We start from the raw sequence: 20,345 nt of genomic DNA on the forward strand, positions 1-20,345 counted from the left end.
GCGATGGGCAATGGATATCATAGGACCTCTTCCATGCTCCCGCCAGCGGCGTTTCATTCTCGTCCTCATTGATTACTTCACCAAATGGATCGAAGCTGAAGCCTACGCTCAAGTCACCGACAAAGAAGTCCGCGGGTTCGTCTGGAAAAACATCATCTGCCGCCACGGTCTACCGTATGAAATCGTTACCGATAATGGATCACTGTTCATGTCGGGCAACTTCAAGGAGTTTTGTAGCAGATGGAACATTCGTTTGAGCCCCTCAACCCCTCGTTACCCACAGGGAAACGGCCAAGTGGAGTCCTCGAACATGCTCATCATCGACGGCATTAAAAAATGATTAGACCTAAAAAAGGGTCATTGGGCCGACGAACTCGACGGAGTTCTATGGAGCCACCGCACAACACCACGAGGGTCGACCAAATCGACACCTTTCTCTCTTGCATACGGTGTTGAGGCTATGGCTCCCGCAGAAGTTAACGTTTCAAGCCTCCGACGCTCGAAAATGCCCCAGTATGTCGAACTCAACAAGGAGATGCTGCTTGATGCCCTCGATGAAATTGAAGAACGACGGGACCAGGCTTTGCTGCGAATCCAAAACTATCAACATCAGATAGAGAGTTACTACAACAAAAAGGTCCGAGCCAGACCCCTTGAACTCGGCGACTTCGTCATGCGCAAAGTGTTCGAGAACACTAAGGAGCTGAACGCCGGCAAGCTCGGCGCTAGGTGGGAAGGACCTTACAAAATCATCAAAGTGGTGAAACCAGGAGTCTACCGACTTCAAACATCAAGCGGAGAAGAAGTGCCTAGAGCATGGAACTCAATGCATCTAAGAAGCTTCTACCCATAAAAAAAAAAAAAAACCGAGTAGATGCACCTCCGCGGTCACTTCTAGTCGACCGAGTAATTGCGCTTCCAACGGCCACTTTCACTCGGGAAAAATAAACTACGAATGGCTTGATTCTCAACTGAGGTACGTAGGCAGCCTTAACCGGTCCAGCTGTAACAAAACCAAAGGCAAAATCTTGTTCTTTGTTCCGACTCCGATCGAGTAAATACCGATTGTCGAACCCAACGGCTCCCGTACCTCCAGCAGGAGGTATGCAGACACTCTAGTTCCATCTCTTAGCTATGTCCTGATCAGACATTTAGCCTAAGGGCCAAACGGTCGCGAGTCACCTGCGCCCAAAAAGCACTGACCGACCAAACGGAGTGAATCTTTGACCTTTTCTCGACTAAACACGTAACGGATTAGCTACCCATTTACTCGATAGTCTTTGAGAATACGCGTAAAAAGAACCTTCTACTCTTAGACTCAGTCTCTTGTTTTCAAAGTAGAAAAACGCGTCTAGACGTTATCTCAATCGAAACACCACAAGAACTGAGCAAAGTCTCTTAGCGGGTTGTGTCGTTATCTATTTGCAAAAGCTAAAGGTCAAGGATTTATTGTCTCTAGGCGAACATATCGTGAGACTCTAAAGATAACTGAAATTCACTTAGAAAAATTGCAAGTACAGATTGGAAACACAACAACCCGCAAATCTAAAAGTCTGCTTGAAAACAACGACTTGCCGATAAAATAAGAGTACGCCTAGTAATACAACAACAGGGTCTATCAAGACCACAAACACAAAAAGAAAAGAGAAGACACAGATAAAGCTTCAAGGTGCAGTATCTTGACCGACCTCCTCTGGCGTCCCAGGAGCAGAAGGACCAACTGGGTCTTCGGTAGCAGCAACAGTCGGGTCTTCCACCGAAGTAAAGACAAGAGAGTCCACAGCAGGAGGCGGAGGAACATCTCTCTTCCTCAACGGGCTGGAACGACGACGTCTCCTCGGCTCTATTGTCTTCCTCCTCTTCGCCTTCTTGTCCTTCAGAAGAAGAATCCGAGACAAGGACTGGTTCCTTGATGCCACGTTCCCGGTCTCTTCCTCTCGAACCGGAGTGTTTCCTATCTCAGGTTTGTCCTTCCCGGGGACCTCCTCTAGGTTCTCGTTCTCTGGCCGTTCACCAGGGTCACCTCCCTCCGGGACCCCGACATGCTCAGCCGGGACCGACATGACATCGACCAATGGCTCCTACGATGGCTCCTCGGTAATTTCGAGCGAGGTGATGAGCTGAGAAACCGTCCCTGGTCCGATCAAATCTACGTTCGATCCATAAGGATCAAACGACGCTCTAAACCTGTCCTCGACGAAACGAGAAGGGAGAACCAGCAGAGAAAGAGTGAGGTCGCTATCAGACAGCAGACCTACACAGAACCTCGTAGCCTCCGCCTCGTAGAGTTTCTCCTGCTCGGCAAAAACGTCGATCATTTCTTGTGGAATCTCCGTCCCACTTGCCCTTATCATCTCGAGGCACTTCGTCGTCCCCGAAGCTTGACCGTACAGATTCTTCGCTTTCCCAAAGGCATCCAAGCGAGTTAAATGGTCGCGCACGTGACCAAAGCAGCGGTTTGCCTTCTCGGTCATAGCAGCTTTGACCATTTCCCTCTCACGAGTAACCTCGAGTCCCCGGAAGTCTCTCAAGCGTTGCCTCTCCCTGATCAATTTCTCAACCGCAGCGTCCCTTTCCTCAAGCACCTCAGTCTTCTCCTTTTCAAGGATCGCAGTCGCTTGCTCCAGGCGAGTGTTCTCTCGGGCAAACTCTTTCTTGGCTGTGCAGGCGGATTTGAGCTTACCCTCCAGCTCTTCGAACTTCACCCGAAGAACTTCTTTCTCCTTCGCAGCCTTCTCGTTAGCCTTCTTCTGCTCGGCCCTTACCCTCTCACTGGCCTTCAATCTTTCTTGAGCGAGCTTCTCCGAAGATCCCAACTGGATCATCGTCTGCTTCAGGGCGCTGTCGTATTTCTCGACAAGAAAGTTCAGGCTCCCGTCACTCTGTAAAACGACAAACACGGACCCATCACCCAATAAATCAAAGAAGGAGATGAAAGGTGAAAGGTAGCGCAGATACCCGCGCTCTCGAGGAAGCAACATCGATGTATTCATTCCTGAAGTAAAGGTCTTCCAGTTGCGGCATCTCCTTCGTCCCACCACGAATATGACGCGTCAGCTCCGCGCGCCTAAGAGGATTAAGGATCAGGGGAGTCGTCTCGTTGTAAGAGAACTCGACACGATCAGGGAATTCAATCCTCTTTCTCTTCGCTACGGAACCTTCAGATCCAGACTTTTTTCTCGCAGAAGAGTCTGGAGTAGACCTCGTGAGCTCACCACCAGAACCTCCTTCTCGCGAGCAGGTTTTCCTCCTTTCCTCTGACAGTTTTCCAGGAGTACCACTGGCCTCCCCAACAGTGTCTACTATGGCCACGTCAGCAGCGTTCGCGTCGGAGGTAGAAGGACGGGGCTCTGCCTCAACAGACCTCTTAGTCCTCTTCCTCGGGTGACCATCTGATGTCGCCTTGACTAAAACGGCCTCTTGCCCTTCTGCCCCGCCACGAGACCTTTTTCTCCCATCCTTATTCTTTTTGGACTTCGAACCTTCGGAAGTCGCATCAAGGGGAGCAGACTCTTTGGGAGGAACCTTGTCAGTCGCTCTCACCTTAGTCCTTTTGGTCTTTTTCTTCTTCTTGGGACCAGAAGCAGAAGTCTCTGCCGTCCCCCCTGATCGGTTGCAATAGGGCCCTCCTCTCTGGAGGCCCCTTCTGGGGAGGTTCCACCACCTTCAGAAGTGACGTCAACTCCAGAGTTAGACGGTCCCTGAGGATCGACTGAAGTTGACTTCTTCGTGAGTAATTGCAGCTTTCCTTTTAACAGAGCGCTTAGATCCGGAACCCCGTGTATTCGGATGACGAACTGCAAATACAAGGATAAGAAAAGTTAGAAATAACGACTAAAACAAAACTCCAACAGGCGAGTCTCTACCGAGTTGCCGGTTCCACAGAACGCGGTAGTCGTCCCCCGACGGCTCTTCGAAAGCATGTTCAGCAGACTCCACGAAGAAATACGCGCGTTGCCAATCATGCGTCTTATTTGGATGACCGGTCAAGACATTGTAGTTCGAACACATTTTCACCGAGAAGATTCCGTTCGGCTCCGCCTTCGTGAAAGTCAACTCCTCGAAGACCCTCACGCTCATCGAGATGTCCATCTCAGCTGCCATTACCATTAGCATGACGGCTATTCGCAGCGACCCGTTCAAAAGTTGAGAGATGACGATGTCTCGGCGGAATGCGTAGGACGTCACTAACCGGGGAATCAGGAACCATAGCTTCGTATGATCCCCAAAATAGGACTCATACACACATTGGTAACCGACCGGAGGCGACCAGGGACGCTGCTCGGCAGACGGGATGATGTAAGTAACACCGGCACCACCGCTCGCCCTTAACAGATCCCTCACGGTATGATGAGAAGCAGAAGATCCAAACACGTTCCCCCCACGACTGAGCCCGCGGGTCCCGTAGCAGTCCGGGTGGCAGCGGAGCAAGCTCTTCGAAGATCCCACCAGGATGGTAAACAGTTGGGCGACAGTCTATCTGGTCAAAACAAACTCTCTCGCGGACCTGTCTCAAAGGAGTCGGAGACCGATCAGACTCATCAGTGTCGCCACGTTCGGAGCCAGTCGCGGTATCGCCTTGATCTCTCCCTCTATCCTCGCTTCCGCTCACATCACTGCTCCCAACTTCAACACGATCAGCGTCTTCATCACGAGTCACCCTATGAGCATCAGCGACCAAAAGACGCTGAGATAGAGTCATGTTTTCCGTGTCCCGAAGAGCATCGCGATGAATCGAGTCGAAATCGTCCAGAGGACTGCCGGGCGCTGACACATCTCTGGTCGGACTCGGAGAATCTGCGATGTCCTTCCCTTTCTCTTCTCGCAACAATCGACTTCTTGGAGGCATATTCCTTATTTCAGGGGATGACTACAACCGCCGAACGATACCAACGATTCTATACGAAGAAAACCCTATCTAGAGAGAGAAAGAGAAAGTAGAGAGAAGGGAGAGAAAACGGGATACCTGAATCTGCAGAGAAGAATGACGAAAGCAAAGGAAAGAGGTCTATTTATAGCAAAAACGAAGGCACGTTCTCTGAGCACAATCATTAGATCTACACAGGCCTAAATGGGCCTCAAAAGGCCGCCTAAATGCCCAGAAACCTACTCGCGACGGTTCGGTTTCTCGCTCGAACCGATTTTCAATTAGGTTGTCTGGCCGGAATCAATTCCTGGTCTTGATTTAAACCGATCCCCGGTTAACCAACAAAACCGATCCCCGTCACTTTATCCAAAATGATGTATCGCCCGAGTAAACTGCATCTCATCGTAAAGATTGAGAAGCGAAAGCACGCATCAACGACTCAACATTACTCGAAGCGACTAGAGACGCTCACAGGATGTCATGCGACTAAAAGCACATACCGACGACTAAACGGGAAGGGCTATCCTTTGCATTAGAGTATGTTATCCGAATAAACCAGGCCCACAAATTCACTGAGACCGCCATGTCGCTCACAAGTGAACTGGGGTGGGGGGACTTATTGTAGGAGATGGATTACATCCCTCCACAAGGCCCATCGAATAACAGGCCCTAATCCAGCAAGTCGGATCGATTTGGTCGGCTCAGTGGCTAAACTTATCGGCTTGACCTTAGAGTACTTTTAGTCGGTCGAGTAAGTCGGCTAAAAGTTCCCGGCTTGGAGGGAGACTTGTTCAGGCCCGTATACTCGGCCTCTCGCATCAAGGCCCAAAGGGGCACGAAATTAGGGCATCAGGGGCAGGAGTCCTATAAGAAGGGAAAAGGAAGCAACAAAAAGGATAACTGATCATCTATTCCTCATTCGTTTCATCTCACTAACCATTATTGATGAAGTCATCACGGGTGCTCCTGAGATCAATCTCCAGTCAAGATTAGACTGTTCGACAATCTTTAAGTGATTGCGAACACAAACCTAGAACTCTCAGGTATATTATCATATTGCATCTGGGTTTATATTATGTTTCGATATCATAACTGATATTTAAACTCGCAGATGTGGTTGGGCAAATCCGTTTTGTCCAGGGCTCTGACCTCACCAAAGAAACAACTCGAGTAGTTATCCGTCTCCTCATTGATCCGTAAAAACAATCAACACATAAGTCCCTTTATATTATTGTCTATATTGTGCTAACATCAATAATCAAAAATAGTTCCTACCCAAGATTTGTGGTCGTCTATTTATCTCCCTTACATATCAATCTAATTTTACACAAATCTTTATTTTACGCTCACTCCTCTTGTCTTATGAAAATAGCTTACATGCTCAATGTCAACGTGCCAATGCTATTATCTTCTTATGAGAAATACATATATTCATTTAAAACTCATTAATGCCCAAATACGAATTGTCACTTATTTTATAGTTATTTTTACAAGTCTTCATATATTTGTTTTAAAAGTCCGGTAAAAGCAATAAATTTAAAAATAAAAAAAAACATATAACCAACATAATAAGAATAAAAAAAATTATTACTTAATACACATAACTTACACAACTAAACCGAAGAAAAAATATCCAGAAACAAAAGGTACTCTCAGGACATCTCCAAGGAAGACGTGAAAACGCTATTATAGTGTAAAATTTTGACTTTTCTTCTCCAACGTGACGGCAAACTCAACGGCATTATAGTGTTATGCTGTTTTATGCAACAATGTTACACTATATTTAGTGTGACACTGTAGCGACGGGATAATTTTTTTTTTTTGAATTTCTTTTATTGTTTAACTAGTTTAATTGATTATGTTTATTTTCACCAAAATACAAATAAAACTCACTGTTATGTAATTATGATATTAAATTTACTTATCATAAAGCTTCATGTATTTTTAAAGTTTTAGTTAATATAAATGATTAATTAGTGTAATACATAAAACAGATTTAAAATACATAAAATTTATTTTAAATACATAAAATTATCCAAATAAACACCAAACAGACATAAAAGGTGCATACAAGAAAATAAATTTGCAAAAAAAAAAATTGAAAACATCAGATAAGCTAACACAATAGTCTAATAGCCCGGAAAATTATTATCAGCGCCATCAAGATAGTTATAATACGGGGCATAATCTTCTTGATCATTTGGTGACATTTGATTTTCACCTTGAACTTGTTCTCTTTGAGATGGTTCTCCTCCGGCTTGATCTCCTTGATATTGTGATGTTCGATATTGTGATCCATGATATTGGTATTGGTCACCTTCTCCTTGTTCATCAGATTGACTTGTTTGAGCTCGTTTTCTTAAAATTTCTCTTTTTTTTACTTTCGATGTAAGCACGAGACGCATGATCAGTTATAAAATTCAAATATGCGAATAATATTTTATTCTCTTCTTTCCTTTTTGAACGTGCATTTGGAGTATTGCAGTCAAGATTTGCAATTGTGGCAGGACCATCACGCATGTGGAACAAAAAGGTATTACATGATATAATGACAACTTGTATCATAATGCATAATATGATCATAGAGGATGAACGTGATATCAATGCAACAATTGAAGAACAAGCTGAAGTTCCAAATGCAGAAGTTGAGATGACAAGTGTTGATGATGCTCGATTTCAAGAATTCTTAGCTCGGCACAATAAAACCAAAGACCGAGATTCTCATTTTGAACTTCGAGATGCACTAATTGAACATTTGTGGGGTGAATATGGTAATTCCAATAATTAGTAGGATGTAATGTATTTTTTTATGCAATGTATTTTCTTTTGTATGTTTTTAGTTATTTTAATTTTATATGTATTTTCATTTGTATGTTTTTAGTTATTTTAATTTCATATGTATTTCTAAAGTATTATTCAATAATTATAATTATTGTTTTAAAATTGTTAATCTAGTTCTTATTAAAAATAGTTACTTGTATGTTATAAGAATAATGAGTATTGAAATATTAAATAGTTAAGAGAATCTTTTATATAATAATATAATAATAAAGAATATTTTTTTAGTGTGATATTTGGTGTTGTGGTTGGAGATGAAAAGAAATTTGGTGCTAAAACTACACTAAAATGGTGTAGTTTTAACACTAAAATAATGTAGTGGTTGGAGATGGTCTCAACAACAATAAGTCTCAGTAACACAACAAGCAACACCACAAATTATATCATTCACATTAATAACACAGTTTAGTCATTCATTAGTGGAGAACAGTGCATACACAGTTCATCATCACAACTCTAACTCTATAACAATAAAAAACTTGAAAAACAATGATCAACCCAAAACGTAAAATTCACGGCTACAATAACCCTAACAAATATTGAGATGAAACAAGAACTATGTCCACAACTCCACGCTTGCGCGGAGTAAATACCCCTAGTCGTAAATAGAGATTACGGTTAAATAATCTCTCGTAAACCAAAACAAAGTTAAATGTAATTTTGTACGTAGACTTTTCGCATGCTAGATAATTGAATCCCATTAACAAATATATTTTGGCAAATGTTGAAATTTGAGATCATCTTTAAAGTTATGTTTGGACCTTTGGCCTTCGCCTTCCCTTTAAGAGCACCATTATCTTAAGGGTTTTTAAATTTTTTATTTTTTTTGTCTGACTAAAAAAAAATTAAAAGACGCACAAATCGCGGAACGTCACGTGTGGGTGGAGCCTGCGACACCCACAAGGAGTCCTTATTTCATGACTGGGGCCATACATTGCTTTTTTTTGTTGAAAGATACCCTGGTGCTATTAGAGTTCACACAAGATTTTCTCTCTTTCGTCTCTTTTTGATTCTTATTCACTAAGTCTTCTAGCAAAATCAGGTTCTCTCTCATCGTTGCTTTGATGAACAATCTTCTTATAGAAAGACGAAGGGACATGGAAAAGAAGGAGAAAAGCAGTCTTGCCGAGAGATTATTTTCTTTGTCTATCAAAGATATTCTCAATAGAGATCTCTACAAGCATCAGGTTTTCATATCTGTTAACTCTTCTCTTCAACGCTTCAATCCTTGGTAGTTCGTACTTTACTAGTACATTATCAATAAAATGGGCGTGTTTTTTTGGTAACAGATAAAGACAATACCAGACAGGTTTAGATCCGCTGAAGAGTACCGTCGGTGTTTCGTTCCTCATCTACTCGAGGAAACGCGAACTGAGTTATCATCCACCTTCAAATCCTTATCAAGATCTCCTGTTTTTGAAATTCATTCTGTGGAAATAAAGGAAGGAAGTGGAAGTTCATCAAACAGTGTTTACGAAATAACACTCAAGAACACAGGTACTATTAATGCAACGTACCAGCCAAAATGTGGAGATGTTATCGCTCTCACAAAGGAAAGGCCAAGACGAATTGATGACTTGAATCCTCTACACCTCGCCTACGTGTTCTTTTCTGATGGTGATCTTACCGTCTTTGTCCGTTCGGCTAGAGCTATACCTTCTCTCCATGAATACCCAATTCTCCCATACAAACAAAACGGCCACTTGATTCGTTTCGGCGTTTTTCTCATGAACACAACTACAAACATAAGAATTTGGAATGCTTTGCACAACGAAGATCCCAGTTCGACTCTAATCCAGAGTGTGTTGCAAGAAAATTCTTTGGTACGTCTCCGGAAATTAATCTTTTTTTTTGCCTTTCCAATTTTTTTTTAGTATTTCTATGTATTCATGATATTTTATTCTTTAAACTGCAATTATTTTTATTTTTTTTTGCTAAAACTCTATTTATTTATATATTTTGACATTTCTTTTGTTGCAGGCTTCTACAGAACAATGTCTTTGTAATCGAACTGATGTTGCTAGTTCTGATTATGCCCGTGTTTCGCCTGTAATCCGTTCAGCGACATTGAACCGTTCCCAAGAAGACGCAGTTTTGGGTTGCATCAAGTCAAGGAACTGTAGTCACGAAACGAGTGCGAAATTGATATGGGGACCTCCTGGTACAGGCAAAACAAAGACGGTCGCAACTCTTCTCTTTTCCCTTCTCAAGCTTAAGTGCAGAACAGTTGTGTGTGCTCCTACAAACACAGCTATTGTAGAAGTAGCCTCAAGGCTCTTGTCTTTGTTCAAGGAAACTTCTTCATCAGAGCATCCAACTTACGGGCTGGGGAATGTTGTTTTATCTGGAAACCGAGACAGAATGGGGATAAAAAAGAATCATCCTCTTCTCGATGTGTTTCTTGATGAGCGCGTTGTTAAACTTGGTCACCTGTTTCCGCCATCATTTTCTGGATGGAAGCATAGACTAGAATCGCTGATCAATTTTCTTGAGAACACAGAGACCAAGTACGAGCGACATGTACATGAGTTGAAAGAAGCTGAACGAATCAAGGAAGAAACTGAAAAGAAGAAGAAGCAAGAAGTTGAAAGAATGAAGGAAGAAACTGAAAAGAAAACGAAGCAAGAAGTTGAAAGAATGAAGGAAGAAACTGAAGAAGTTGAAAGAATGAAGGAAGAAACTGAAAAGAAGAAGAAACAAGAAGCTGTACACATTCCTACGTTTGGTGAGTTTGTAAGGGAGAAGTTTAATGCCTCAAGTGAAGAACTGAAGACGGATATGGTTGATTTGTACACGCATCTTCCCAAGTCTTACATTTCATCTGAGCAAGTTAAGTATATGATCGCAGCCCAGCAAGCTCTTGACCGTGTTCGTGACTTCTTGCAAGAGAATTCTTCTAAATCTGATTTCAACAAGGGAAGTTTCAAATTCGATTACTTCAACAGCCTCATCAGTGCTGATTGCCTTCAGGCTCTACGTTTACTTCCAGCACGTTTTGAGATTCCTTACTTGTTGGAAAGTAAAAACATTGGGGCATTTTGCCTGCAGAGCGCGCATATCATCTTCTGCACAGCGTCTGGTGCGGCGGAAATGAGTGCTGAGAGGACAGGGTCTGTAGACCTTCTTGTGGTTGACGAGGCAGCTCAGCTTAAAGAATGTGAATCTGTTGCTGCATTGCAACTTTCTGGTCTGCGTCACGCTGTTCTCATAGGAGATGAGCTTCAGTTACCGGCAATGGTTCAAAGCGAGGTACTCTCTCTCCCTCTCTCTTTGTCATACATCAATTACTATATTTCTTTTTTCAACTAGCTAGTGTTCATTATGGTATTGTAATCTCTGGCAGATTTGTGAAAAGGCAAAATTCGGAAGAAGTTTGTTTGAGAGGTTGGTTCTGCTTGGTCACAACAAGCATTTGCTTAACGTTCAGTACCGGATGCATCCTTCCATTAGCCGTTTCCCCAACAATGAGTTTTATGGTGGGATGATCACAGATGCTGAGGTTGTTCAAGAAATCATATATCAGAAGAGATTTCTTCTAGGAAACATGTTTGGTTCCTTCTCTTTTATCAACGTTGGTCGCGGTAAAGAAGAGTTCGGTGATGGACATAGCCCTAAGAACATGGTTGAAGTTGCTGTGATTGCTGAGATCATATCTAGTCTCTTCAAAGGTATTTTGATTAGTAATTAATAATATATGAATCTGTTTGTTTTATTCGTACTATGCTTTTAAACTTGTAACAGTTTCAAGTGAAAGAAGGATGAAGGTGAATGTTGGGGTGATTTCACCTTACAAGGGACAAGTCAGAGCCATCCAAGAGAGAGTCGGTTCCTTATCATCAGGTCAGCTTTTGACTTTGAATGTTCGATCGGTCGATGGGTTTCAAGGAGGAGAGGAGGACATTATTATCATCTCAACGGTTAGAAGTAACGGTAACGGCAAAGTGGGGTTTCTGAGCAACCGGCAGAGAGCAAACGTGGCACTGACTAGAGCGAGGCATTGTTTGTGGGTGGTTGGGAACGAGACGACTTTGGCACTAAGTGATTCGATATGGGGGAAGCTGATAAGCGAGTCAAGGTCACGTGGATGTTTCTTTGAAGCTGCTGATGAGAAGAATCTGAGAGATGCCATGAATGAGGCTTTGCTGGAAGATGTGTCTTCGAGTTTTGGAACTCTTTCTATTGGGAGGAATAAGGGAAGAGGTGGTTGGTAGTTTTTTTTTTTTTTTAAATTGTCTCATTTTCTGTTTTGTGTTTTTTTTTCCTATGAAAGCTTTGTGTGGGATTTATGATTTTTATTATGGTATTTTCTATTTTGGTTTCCAAATTTCACATATAGAATTGGAATTTTCTTATTTTAAAAACAAGAAGAATTAGAATTTTCTTAATAAAACAATTAAACATACTAAATGTAGGAGATGGATTACATCCTCCACAAGGCTCATCGTATAAGAGGCCCTAATCCAGCAAGTCGGATCGATTTGGTCGGTTCAGTGGCTAAACTTATCGGTTTGACCTTAGAGTACTTTTAGCCGGTCGAGTAAGTCGGCTAAAAGTGGCCGGCTTGGAGGGAGCCTTGTTCGGGCCCTTATACTCGACCTCTCGCATCAAGGCCCAAAGGGGCACCAAATTAGGGCATCAGAGGCATGAGTCCTATAAGAAGGGAAAATGAAGCAACAAGAAGCGGACTTTTGGACCATTGAACACACTGAGCGGCTAGATCTAGGGTTTTAGACTATCTCTTTGATCTTGTTATTTTTCTATCTTGTTGCTCTTGAATCTTCTTGTCACTCTTGTAACCCTTCAAACCAAATCTAAATAAAACGTCTTTAGCCATCCCATTTCTGACTTCTTCCATCTTAGTCGACTGAATCCCGTTCAAACAATTGCCGCCCACCGTGGGGCTGACTAAAGTAACGTTCTAGATCTACATGGTTCAAGATGACGCCACCTTCGGCGCTCCGGGCGGAGAACCGACACCAACGCCCGAAGCCGCGCCACCCATCGCCGCAGATTTTATGAGCTCTATCATGGCTCGACTTGCTCGTCAAGACGAAGTCCAAAAGACGACCAACGACCAGCTAGCTGCTTTGGTCGCGGCACTCACAGCTCCCGACGGCTAAACAAGCCGTAATTAAAATATGTAAAATTTAATATAGTTTTAAGGAAATGGTCAAAATAAAAACAATTACACATAAAATAATCATGATTTTTGTTAACTGGGCGGATCATTATTTATATGATATCGCACACAAAATTTTTTTTCTGTTTTTAAAATTATCTAATTAACTATATACTCATTTTTTTATATTTTTTATATGATATCACACATTCGTAAAAAAAATAGATAGTTTAAGATGCAAAAAAAAAATACTTACTTAATGAATATAATATGAACGAATATTACAAATACATTATTTAATAAAATAAATAATTAAAAACAGAAAATTAATAGGCGCGTGGATCAGGATCTAGTTGTCTTTAATAAAACAATTAAACATACTGAATTAAGAATTAATAACCTTTTTATAAATTAAACATACTGAATTAAGAATTAATTATTAAGAATTAATAATCATTTTCACCGTTACTTATTTTCTTCTTCCACAAACAATCGGTGTTCAACTTTGACGATCTGAAAAAAAAACAAAGAAGGTAGCATCAATGGCTATTGGCGATGTTCTTCCGAAAGAGTACGGATATGTGGTCATCGTTGTCGTCTTCTACTGTGTACTCAATTTCTGGATGGCATTCCAAGTCGGTGGAGCTCGCAAGAGGTTTCCACAACATTCTTATCCACTTTTCTTGCTTTTCCCGCCTTCAGTTTTAGTTGAGATTTATCTATGTATTGCGTCTGAGCTTTTCTCTATATTCAATCTTCGATTTTGGATCTCGCGTTGACTTTTTCACTGGATTCGATATTGGGATGACAAATGATGTATAAATAAAACTGCAGGTACAAAGTTGCGTATCCAACACTATACGCAACCGAGTCTGAAAACAAAGATGCTAAGCTCTTCAACTGTGTTCAGGTTTCAAACCCTTTCCTTCCCTCAGTGTTTTTTTCATTCAAGATGTGAGACGTAATTGGGTGTTTTTTTTTTTTTTGAATTGCAGAGAGGTCACCAGAACTCACTAGAGATGATGCCGATGTACTTCTTACTCATGATCCTTGGTGGGATGAAGCACCCTTGCATCTGTGCAGCCCTTGGCTTGCTCTACAACGTTAGCAGATTCTTCTACTTCAAAGGCTATTCCACTGGTGATCCTATGAAGCGCCTCACCATCGGGTTTGTGTTCTTCTTCCTCTTCCTTTTTTTTTTTTATGCTTTAACAAGTTATAGCTTCCTAATTTTCAACTCGAAAGACTAACTACTCCTTATGGTCGAAACATAACTATAATAAAGGCACCTAAACTGATTTTTTTTTTTTTTTTGCATTGTTGATTCTCGCACTGTGGCATGATTAGTTAATAAGTGTATTTTCACTTTCATTGCTTAAATGTTTTGGTTCTCTTAGCTTTTACGTTTTTGGTCATGGAACAATACCATTATGTCTTCATGCAAACATTAAATTTAGTAATCTAGCTCGGTTCCTCTGTTGTGCAGGAAATATGGCTTCTTGGCAATGCTAGGTCTTGCCGTCTGCACAATCTCGTTTGCCATTACACTGCTTCGCGCCTGAGCTTAACGTTTAAATGCTTTTGGTTATTGCTATACTCTTTTGGTTTCTCTCAGAGTTTAAATGCTCAGTGTTTTTTTAGTTGTAATAAAGCCAACTTTCTGGTCAATAAGGTGAAAAGAATATTGATTAATGGCTCACTTATGTTAAGTTGCTAACAAACTGATTACAACATTAGCATATGTATATTTATCCTAAAACATCAACCTCTCTAATTAATGGTTGATCAACTTCAATCACTCATATCAAAGAGATTTCATTTGCTCTAAAACAAAACCCATTCCACAGTTTAATAGACAGAATTAAAGGTTGTAGTAGATACAATAATAAACATTATTAATATTAGAGATCATCCCGGAGTGATTATGATGAGTCTTTCTCTGATGAAAGCTGCTTAGCGAGAAGGAGGAGCCCAGCTGTTGTGAAGCCTGACAAGACGGCTGACGCATAAAACGTAGCTAGAAGAGTCCCTCTTAGAGACTGCCCAGAAGAACAACCAAAAAATACATTACACAAATGTGTTTAATATACAAACCCTCAAAACAAGAGAATGCAGTATATTCCACAAACCTTTGCGAGTAGCAACGCATTGTCATTAGCATACTGCAATGAGCTCTCTGGTGTGCTTTGGATTCCCTGACTGATTTGCCATGAAAGTATCCTGTTCAATCCAAGAATGAACTGTTTTACAATGTTGTCAAGAGACACTTCAAAAAAAGTAACAAACAAAGCTTCCACACAAATACCCAAACACAAATGCAATGGCAGCTCCAGCGTATGCTTTCTCTGGACTCACAGCAACCTGAAGCTCCCCAAACTGCAATTTTAAACAGAAAAAATCTTCTCTGTAAAAATTAGATTCAGTGAACGTAGAGGAGAAATCATATTATCATTATTATTAAAGCATTACACCTTAAACATCCTCGTGTTTGACTTGGATTCATTACCAACTGAGGCAGGTGATGCATTTGCAGATAGAACCTCTCCAGTTGTAATCATCGCTTTAGCAATCTGCGGGTTCTCAGCAACGTTAGTTCTTGTAGGCACGGATCCATACAGACAAACCATAGATTGTATTATTGAGGCGGTTAAGTTTGATGCCTTAAGACTAGTAATCCGATTAATCATTATCATAATCAAACAATCAGTAGAAGAAACCACACCTACTACGTTTCAGGTACCTTCTGTAATTCACCTTGACCATACTGTCCCATTCCCCTGAACCTTCTTCCTGCAGATATCAGACGCCTCCCAAAGGCTGAAGCAATAAAGAAAAAAACAAAACGAGAATGAGTAGATGTAGAAAGACATACTATAGAGCTAACTTTCTTTCTAGTTACCTGATTTGGCACCATCTGTCAATGAAGATTCCAATTCGGGAAGTATCTTCACTAAAGTACGAGAGGTTGATGTGTCAGCTTGTTCCCAAGCACGGGACAGATTCAGTAACGTCTCCCCAAGCTCTTGACCACACTACCAAAATAGATTTCAGAGGTAAGTCCCTCGAGGAAGAGATGCAAAGATGTTAGCTTTTTTACAAAAAACACTACAATAGCAAATATGAAGTGAAAAGAGAAACAGCTTCTGCTACAATAAGGATGAAACTTTCTAAACATTAAGCAATGAACAAGTTTCAGATGATTTGGTGGTCAATGGAAGTGAGCAGGAACTAACCTCATCGATGATGGGTCCATTGGAGAGATCAAAAGCAGCATCATTTAACTGGGACGATAAAATTAAAAGAAGGCGTTGCATATCACTAAAGTTGTAAGCTTTGGAGCAGTGAGGAAGAAGGGGCTTACATCGAGACGAAGATCACTTGGTAGCTGCTGGAAGTAATCTGATGGAAGATCGAAACACTTCTGCAACAACACAACACAACAACAAAGTTTCAGTTTTTTTTTACTTATCGTTTATCAGAAAACAGAGTTTTGTCACTTACAGAGAGTTGTAGGAGAAGAGTTTTCGAGCTTGTTTCTAAAGGTTTAGGAGAATCTGATTCAGCAAGAGCAAATGTGAGGGTAGAGGGTTTCGAAAGATTGACTCTTTTCGAGGGTAACGGTTTCAGGGAGGATGAGAAAGGAATCACACGAGGACTTCTTCGCTGCCGTGAAAAGAAGATGGTGGATGAGAGTTTGTGGAGAGGCTGAACCAGACCAAGAGAATCCATCTTGATAAAAAATGGATACACTTAGTTTTTAGATTTTATGGATATAAATTGTTTTCGAGAAAAGACGAATCTTTTTGCTTGCATCCACTAACAACCAAAGTTAAATTTATATATGTTTTTAGCAGAATAAACAAAGTTGTAGAGTAAGAAAATCAAGACACAGTACAAAGTCGAAGCAATTCAAGATAAAAAAAGATGAATTCTGTAACAAATAGGTTGCTGGAAGTTTGAAACGGTAAAAGTAAAACAACATTGCATCATCCTACAACATAGAAGAAGCATTTCAAGTCCAGAGTTTTTTTTTCTTTTTGGTTTTGTTTTCACCTCCAAGAGGAACCACCAAGCTTGATCACTTCTTCTGAACTTGAATCCCTCCTTGTTCCATATCCTTCTTCCCCTCCTTTATGATTACTCGCGTCTCCATATAAATCTTTTAGCTTTGCGAGGTTGCTGTTAACAGTCGCAGCTGCTTTCTCCTTGTTGCCATGGTCTCTTTTAGGAGTTGGTTCACGCTCAATTTGCACACTCCTGCTCCTACTCCTGCTTCTGCTCCTGCTTCTACGGTCGTGTCTGCTTCTATCATCCTCGTAATCACTGCGTCTGCTTCTGCTTTCATAGTCACGCCTTGATCTCCTATCATTACCATAATCCCTCTCCCTTTCTCTGTATCTGTCCCTCTCTCTGTCCTTCCCTCTCTCCCGCTGTCTATCTGAGTCCCTGTCCGAATAATAGTCTCGGCTCTGGCTCCTCCGTGGGGACCGACGCTGCGGTTCATCCCTTTCGTTTCTGTCATAACCAGAAGGTGGAGGACGGCGAACAGGAGAGGAGCCTCTGGTGGAGGCCCGGTGAGGTGCACGCTGCCCAAATGAAACAGAGAGGGATGCTTTTACTGATGGTGGACGACGGGCAGTGTCTTCAGAGCCACGGGACATGTCTCCCGTTGAACCAGATGGTTTTGTTGGTAAATTCAACTTCTCTAGGTTTGATACTATCTGACGCATCACAGGAACCGGAATACGTGGAAACAATGTATCAAAGTAATACTGCCAAAAAACAAACAAAATCAGATTCAGGTTGTATAAATAACTCTAAAACACCTTATATATGGTCAAATTCTAATGAAAATTTACTAAAGCAAACAGAAAATACATAAAATAAACTTCCAATACATCTTCACATTCTTACTAACTTAGATGATTTTCGAGATACAGATGCAAAACTTGAACAAGCAACTACGTCTTCAATAACAAAGATAGCAAAACCAAATTGCTTTATTTATTTATTTATGATTTGGTACTCACCAGGCCAAGCAGCAAATCACGTACGTAAACACCCATGGTCGTCGTCCGTCCATTTGACCCTGGTGCAAACTCCTGAAGCAAAGTAAGATGCGTTATAACTGTAGCCATTCTGATTCAGGTCACAAAACATTCTACTATATGGATCCAAGCTCTAATTCATAACCACCTCATTAATACTAACAAGAGCTTCTACATTCTAAAGAAACATATTTTGAGGAACTATAGAAAAATAAGATGCTAAACTCACACACAAACTACAAGAATCCAGGTGTATGAACAGGCAAATGCGTAGGATATATTTCTTGAGAGCTTGATATCTGTAAAATGTTATCCATAATCGTATGTTACTCTTAAGAACATGATAAAGAAGGTTACCTCATCATCTTTAATGTATGGTTCATACCATGTCCACAACGTCTTTGCATCTGCAACATATCTTAAATATAAGAATCCCACCTGCACATATAGTAACACGAGGTCAGATCAAAAGCAATTAACATATAAAAACAGATGACACAAGTTGTTATGACATTGAGGAACATAGATACGAAATGCAAGGAAGCTCACGATTAAAAGAGAAAAAACTTCACACAGATCCTAGAACTTTAAATGGACCATCGGTGCCCAACTAAGAGTGAAGTACGCTAGACAGATTATTATCACAGTCGCCTGTTTATATACTGTTAAATGGGCAGTGAGGTGATCCTAGAGATAAGAGAATCCAAAATAGAAAAGACACCTCAAACCTTGATCTGCAGATACAGCTAGCAAAGAAAGGTCTTATTAATAATGGTGGGAGAAACACTCAGCAACACAAAGAACCCAACTTTGTTTCTGGTTGTGAAAATCTGTTATGAAAACACAAAAAAAAAAATTACGTGTAGGCTCATGCCTTCAACACGGGATGAGAAAAGATTAGTTTAAGATGGAACCCAGAGATTAGGAATGATGTTAGAGGCTCTCTAATTATTAACATAGACTAACAACTCAGCTGGTATCAAAGTAACTGGAGGAACAGGTATTGAAACAAAGAGCACACAAATATGCACAAGAAAATGGTTAAGAAGATTCACTTACCGCTCTGATATAAGGAGAATCAGTGTGCTTCAACAGGCCATGCATCTGCTTGACTGTGAGTTTCATGGTGAAGAATTTGTACAGAAGACAATAAGCTGTGGAAGGACCACGGCAGTTTCCACCCATCCACGGCTCCACATGGCTAACTTGGTTGTAGATTTCATCAATGACCTCATGATAAGTCTTGAGACCATAAAGCTCTTTGAAATAGTCAGAAGAGACAATGTTCATCGAAAGAACCTTCTCCAAGAGTGACTCGTATGCTCTTCCATTAGTCTGTATCTCCGCCATGAAATGCTCACAAGCCTACTACGACTCTCTCCCCCCCCCCGAAACCTGAAATCTAAAAGCTTAAAACTTTATAGTCAAGGGACGAATGATAAACAATTTAAAGACATAGAGAAACAAAGAACAAATCGTTAGTCTTAAAATTGAAAATCCTAGATTCACCCGAAACCCTAGAAATCGCTTGTCGATGCTCTCATGTAAAATTAAACCGTAAAGGAGTTGAATTTCGTGAAACCCAGAAAATAGAAAGTGAAATTCGATATCAATTTCTGACGGAACTTGAAAAACCATACCGATTAGGGTTAGAAGAGACAACTCGGAGCTGTGTATGTCAGCGGCGGTTAAAACAATTTCTCAGAGTAATTGAACTTATATTTCAATTGAAATCGCAAGGAGTAAACGAGAGAGAGAGAGAGGGAGAAAACCTGAATTTGGAGCAAGTGTGATGGAGATTATAGGGCTTCTTCGTTCAAGAGGAAGAGGAAACCAATCAACCGCAAACGGCGATCTCGTAATAAAAAAGCCTCAACTTATAATTATTGGCTAACTTTCAAATATGACCTCATATTATTCGATATTTTATATTTCACCCTTGTGCTAAAATATATTTCTATTCTTATGCTGAGAAACAATTAAGAGAATTTTACATTAAGACACAGTTGAAAGTACTAATTACACACCAAAACACAACCGACTTGAAACACAAGTGATTTTTCTTTATTTTGAGTATCACTACCTCCATTCTCAACAGTGTTGATCATGACTCCGGGAAAATAAAGTGCGTTTGGGTTATATGCAACAATTGAAAACTCACAACATCTCTTCTGATTTTGATTAAGGCTTAGTGTTAACCAACCCTCGTCATTGTGCTGGTTGTTTTATGTTTGTAATCAGCTTATAATGCTCTAAAAAGAAGAAGATTAGGGTTATTAATCATTCTATGGGAGGGACGTTGGTCAACAAATGTTTCATGCGTCTGTACAGTGATGTATGTAGATACTCTTTTATGTATTCGTAAGTCATCTTCTAGTGTTATTTTATTTTGTTTGATCTGATTTTTTGGGTGCCTTCATATTCACATAATCACATCCACTCCTACTCGTCCACACTTTCAGCAACCACCATC

At 40.9% G+C, this 20,345-nt stretch overlaps 5 protein-coding genes across 6 annotated transcripts; 2 read left to right on the forward strand and 3 right to left on the reverse strand.

The window, feature by feature from the left end:
• Positions 1-2,081: 2,081 nt before the first annotated feature.
• Positions 2,082-4,849, reverse strand: LOC106338754 (uncharacterized protein At3g60930, chloroplastic-like). The gene is made up of 5 exons (XM_013777656.1): positions 4,508-4,849; positions 3,853-4,434; positions 3,757-3,797; positions 2,959-3,664; positions 2,082-2,882 (listed from the first exon to the last, which is right to left on the reverse strand). The coding sequence occupies exons 1-5, from the start codon at positions 4,847-4,849 to the stop codon at positions 2,082-2,084; spliced, it is 2,472 nt and encodes an 823-aa protein (XP_013633110.1).
• Positions 4,850-8,671: 3,822 nt separating this feature from the next.
• On the forward strand, positions 8,672-11,980 carry LOC106343038 (helicase sen1-like). The gene is made up of 5 exons (XM_013782151.1): positions 8,672-8,892; positions 8,995-9,528; positions 9,686-10,954; positions 11,049-11,373; positions 11,447-11,980. Exons 1-5 carry the CDS (start codon positions 8,770-8,772, stop codon positions 11,914-11,916), a joined length of 2,721 nt encoding a protein of 906 aa, XP_013637605.1. The 5' UTR covers positions 8,672-8,769; the 3' UTR covers positions 11,917-11,980.
• A 1,304-nt stretch (positions 11,981-13,284) lies between these two features.
• Positions 13,285-14,436, forward strand: LOC106342147 (microsomal glutathione S-transferase 3-like). The gene is made up of 4 exons (XM_013781000.1): positions 13,285-13,479; positions 13,659-13,734; positions 13,820-13,992; positions 14,311-14,436. The coding sequence occupies exons 1-4, from the start codon at positions 13,367-13,369 to the stop codon at positions 14,384-14,386; spliced, it is 438 nt and encodes a 145-aa protein (XP_013636454.1). The 5' UTR covers positions 13,285-13,366; the 3' UTR covers positions 14,387-14,436.
• A 173-nt stretch (positions 14,437-14,609) lies between these two features.
• On the reverse strand, positions 14,610-16,611 carry LOC106342146. The gene is made up of 9 exons (XM_013780999.1): positions 16,326-16,611; positions 16,186-16,245; positions 16,058-16,105; positions 15,724-15,856; positions 15,565-15,641; positions 15,296-15,394; positions 15,130-15,200; positions 14,954-15,044; positions 14,610-14,863 (listed from the first exon to the last, which is right to left on the reverse strand). Exons 1-9 carry the CDS (start codon positions 16,551-16,553, stop codon positions 14,747-14,749), a joined length of 924 nt encoding a protein of 307 aa, XP_013636453.1. The 5' UTR covers positions 16,554-16,611; the 3' UTR covers positions 14,610-14,746.
• A 92-nt stretch (positions 16,612-16,703) lies between these two features.
• On the reverse strand, positions 16,704-19,748 carry LOC106342145 (pre-mRNA-splicing factor 38B). 2 transcript variants are annotated; one of them, XM_013780996.1, is made up of 5 exons: positions 19,645-19,748; positions 18,932-19,274; positions 18,230-18,310; positions 17,855-17,926; positions 16,704-17,596 (listed from the first exon to the last, which is right to left on the reverse strand). In XM_013780996.1, the coding sequence occupies exons 2-5, from the start codon at positions 19,220-19,222 to the stop codon at positions 16,874-16,876; spliced, it is 1,167 nt and encodes a 388-aa protein (XP_013636450.1). In that variant the 5' UTR covers positions 19,223-19,274; positions 19,645-19,748; the 3' UTR covers positions 16,704-16,873. The 2 variants fall into 2 exon arrangements, with proteins under 2 accessions (XP_013636450.1, XP_013636452.1); XM_013780998.1 differs by having other exon boundaries at positions 18,932-19,267; positions 19,645-19,729.
• Between the last annotated feature and the right edge of the window lie 597 nt (positions 19,749-20,345).

Source organism: Brassica oleracea, chromosome C4, assembly GCF_000695525.1.
Source record: "Brassica oleracea var. oleracea cultivar TO1000 chromosome C4, BOL, whole genome shotgun sequence".
Lineage (NCBI taxonomy): Eukaryota > Viridiplantae > Streptophyta > Magnoliopsida > Brassicales > Brassicaceae > Brassica > Brassica oleracea.

Bases quoted from the DNA above. Each gene is read 5' to 3' on its own strand.
- LOC106338754 (XM_013777656.1), bottom strand. From the start codon at position 4,849: ATGCCTCCAAGAAGTCGATTGTTGCGAGAAGAGAAAGGGAAGGACATC. The intron at 3,798-3,852 runs GTTGGAGTTTTG...TTGTATTTGCAG, and splicing joins AACTCGGTAGAGACTCGCCT to TTCGTCATCCGAATACACGG. The intron at 3,665-3,756 runs GTTAAAAGGAAA...TCACTTCTGAAG, and splicing joins GTTCCGGATCTAAGCGCTCT to GTGGTGGAACCTCCCCAGAA.
- LOC106342146 (XM_013780999.1), bottom strand. From the start codon at position 16,553: ATGGATTCTCTTGGTCTGGTTCAGCCTCTCCACAAACTCTCATCCACC. The intron at 16,246-16,325 runs GTAAGTGACAAA...GTGTTGTTGCAG, and splicing joins CTCTTCTCCTACAACTCTCT to AAGTGTTTCGATCTTCCATC. The intron at 15,395-15,564 runs GTACCTGAAACG...GAGAACCCGCAG, and splicing joins GTCAAGGTGAATTACAGAAG to ATTGCTAAAGCGATGATTAC.
- LOC106342145 (XM_013780996.1), bottom strand. From the start codon at position 19,222: ATGGCGGAGATACAGACTAATGGAAGAGCATACGAGTCACTCTTGGAG. The intron at 18,311-18,931 runs GTAAGTGAATCT...CTATATGTGCAG, and splicing joins ATTCTCCTTATATCAGAGCG to GTGGGATTCTTATATTTAAG. The intron at 17,927-18,229 runs GTAACCTTCTTT...ACTTTGCTTCAG, and splicing joins CATACATTAAAGATGATGAG to GAGTTTGCACCAGGGTCAAA.
- LOC106343038 (XM_013782151.1), top strand. From the start codon at position 8,770: ATGAACAATCTTCTTATAGAAAGACGAAGGGACATGGAAAAGAAGGAG. The intron at 8,893-8,994 runs GTTTTCATATCT...TTTTGGTAACAG, and splicing joins GAGATCTCTACAAGCATCAG to ATAAAGACAATACCAGACAG. The intron at 9,529-9,685 runs GTACGTCTCCGG...CTTTTGTTGCAG, and splicing joins TGTTGCAAGAAAATTCTTTG to GCTTCTACAGAACAATGTCT.
- LOC106342147 (XM_013781000.1), top strand. From the start codon at position 13,367: ATGGCTATTGGCGATGTTCTTCCGAAAGAGTACGGATATGTGGTCATC. The intron at 13,480-13,658 runs GTTTCCACAACA...ATAAAACTGCAG, and splicing joins GTCGGTGGAGCTCGCAAGAG to GTACAAAGTTGCGTATCCAA. The intron at 13,993-14,310 runs GTTTGTGTTCTT...TCTGTTGTGCAG, and splicing joins ATGAAGCGCCTCACCATCGG to GAAATATGGCTTCTTGGCAA.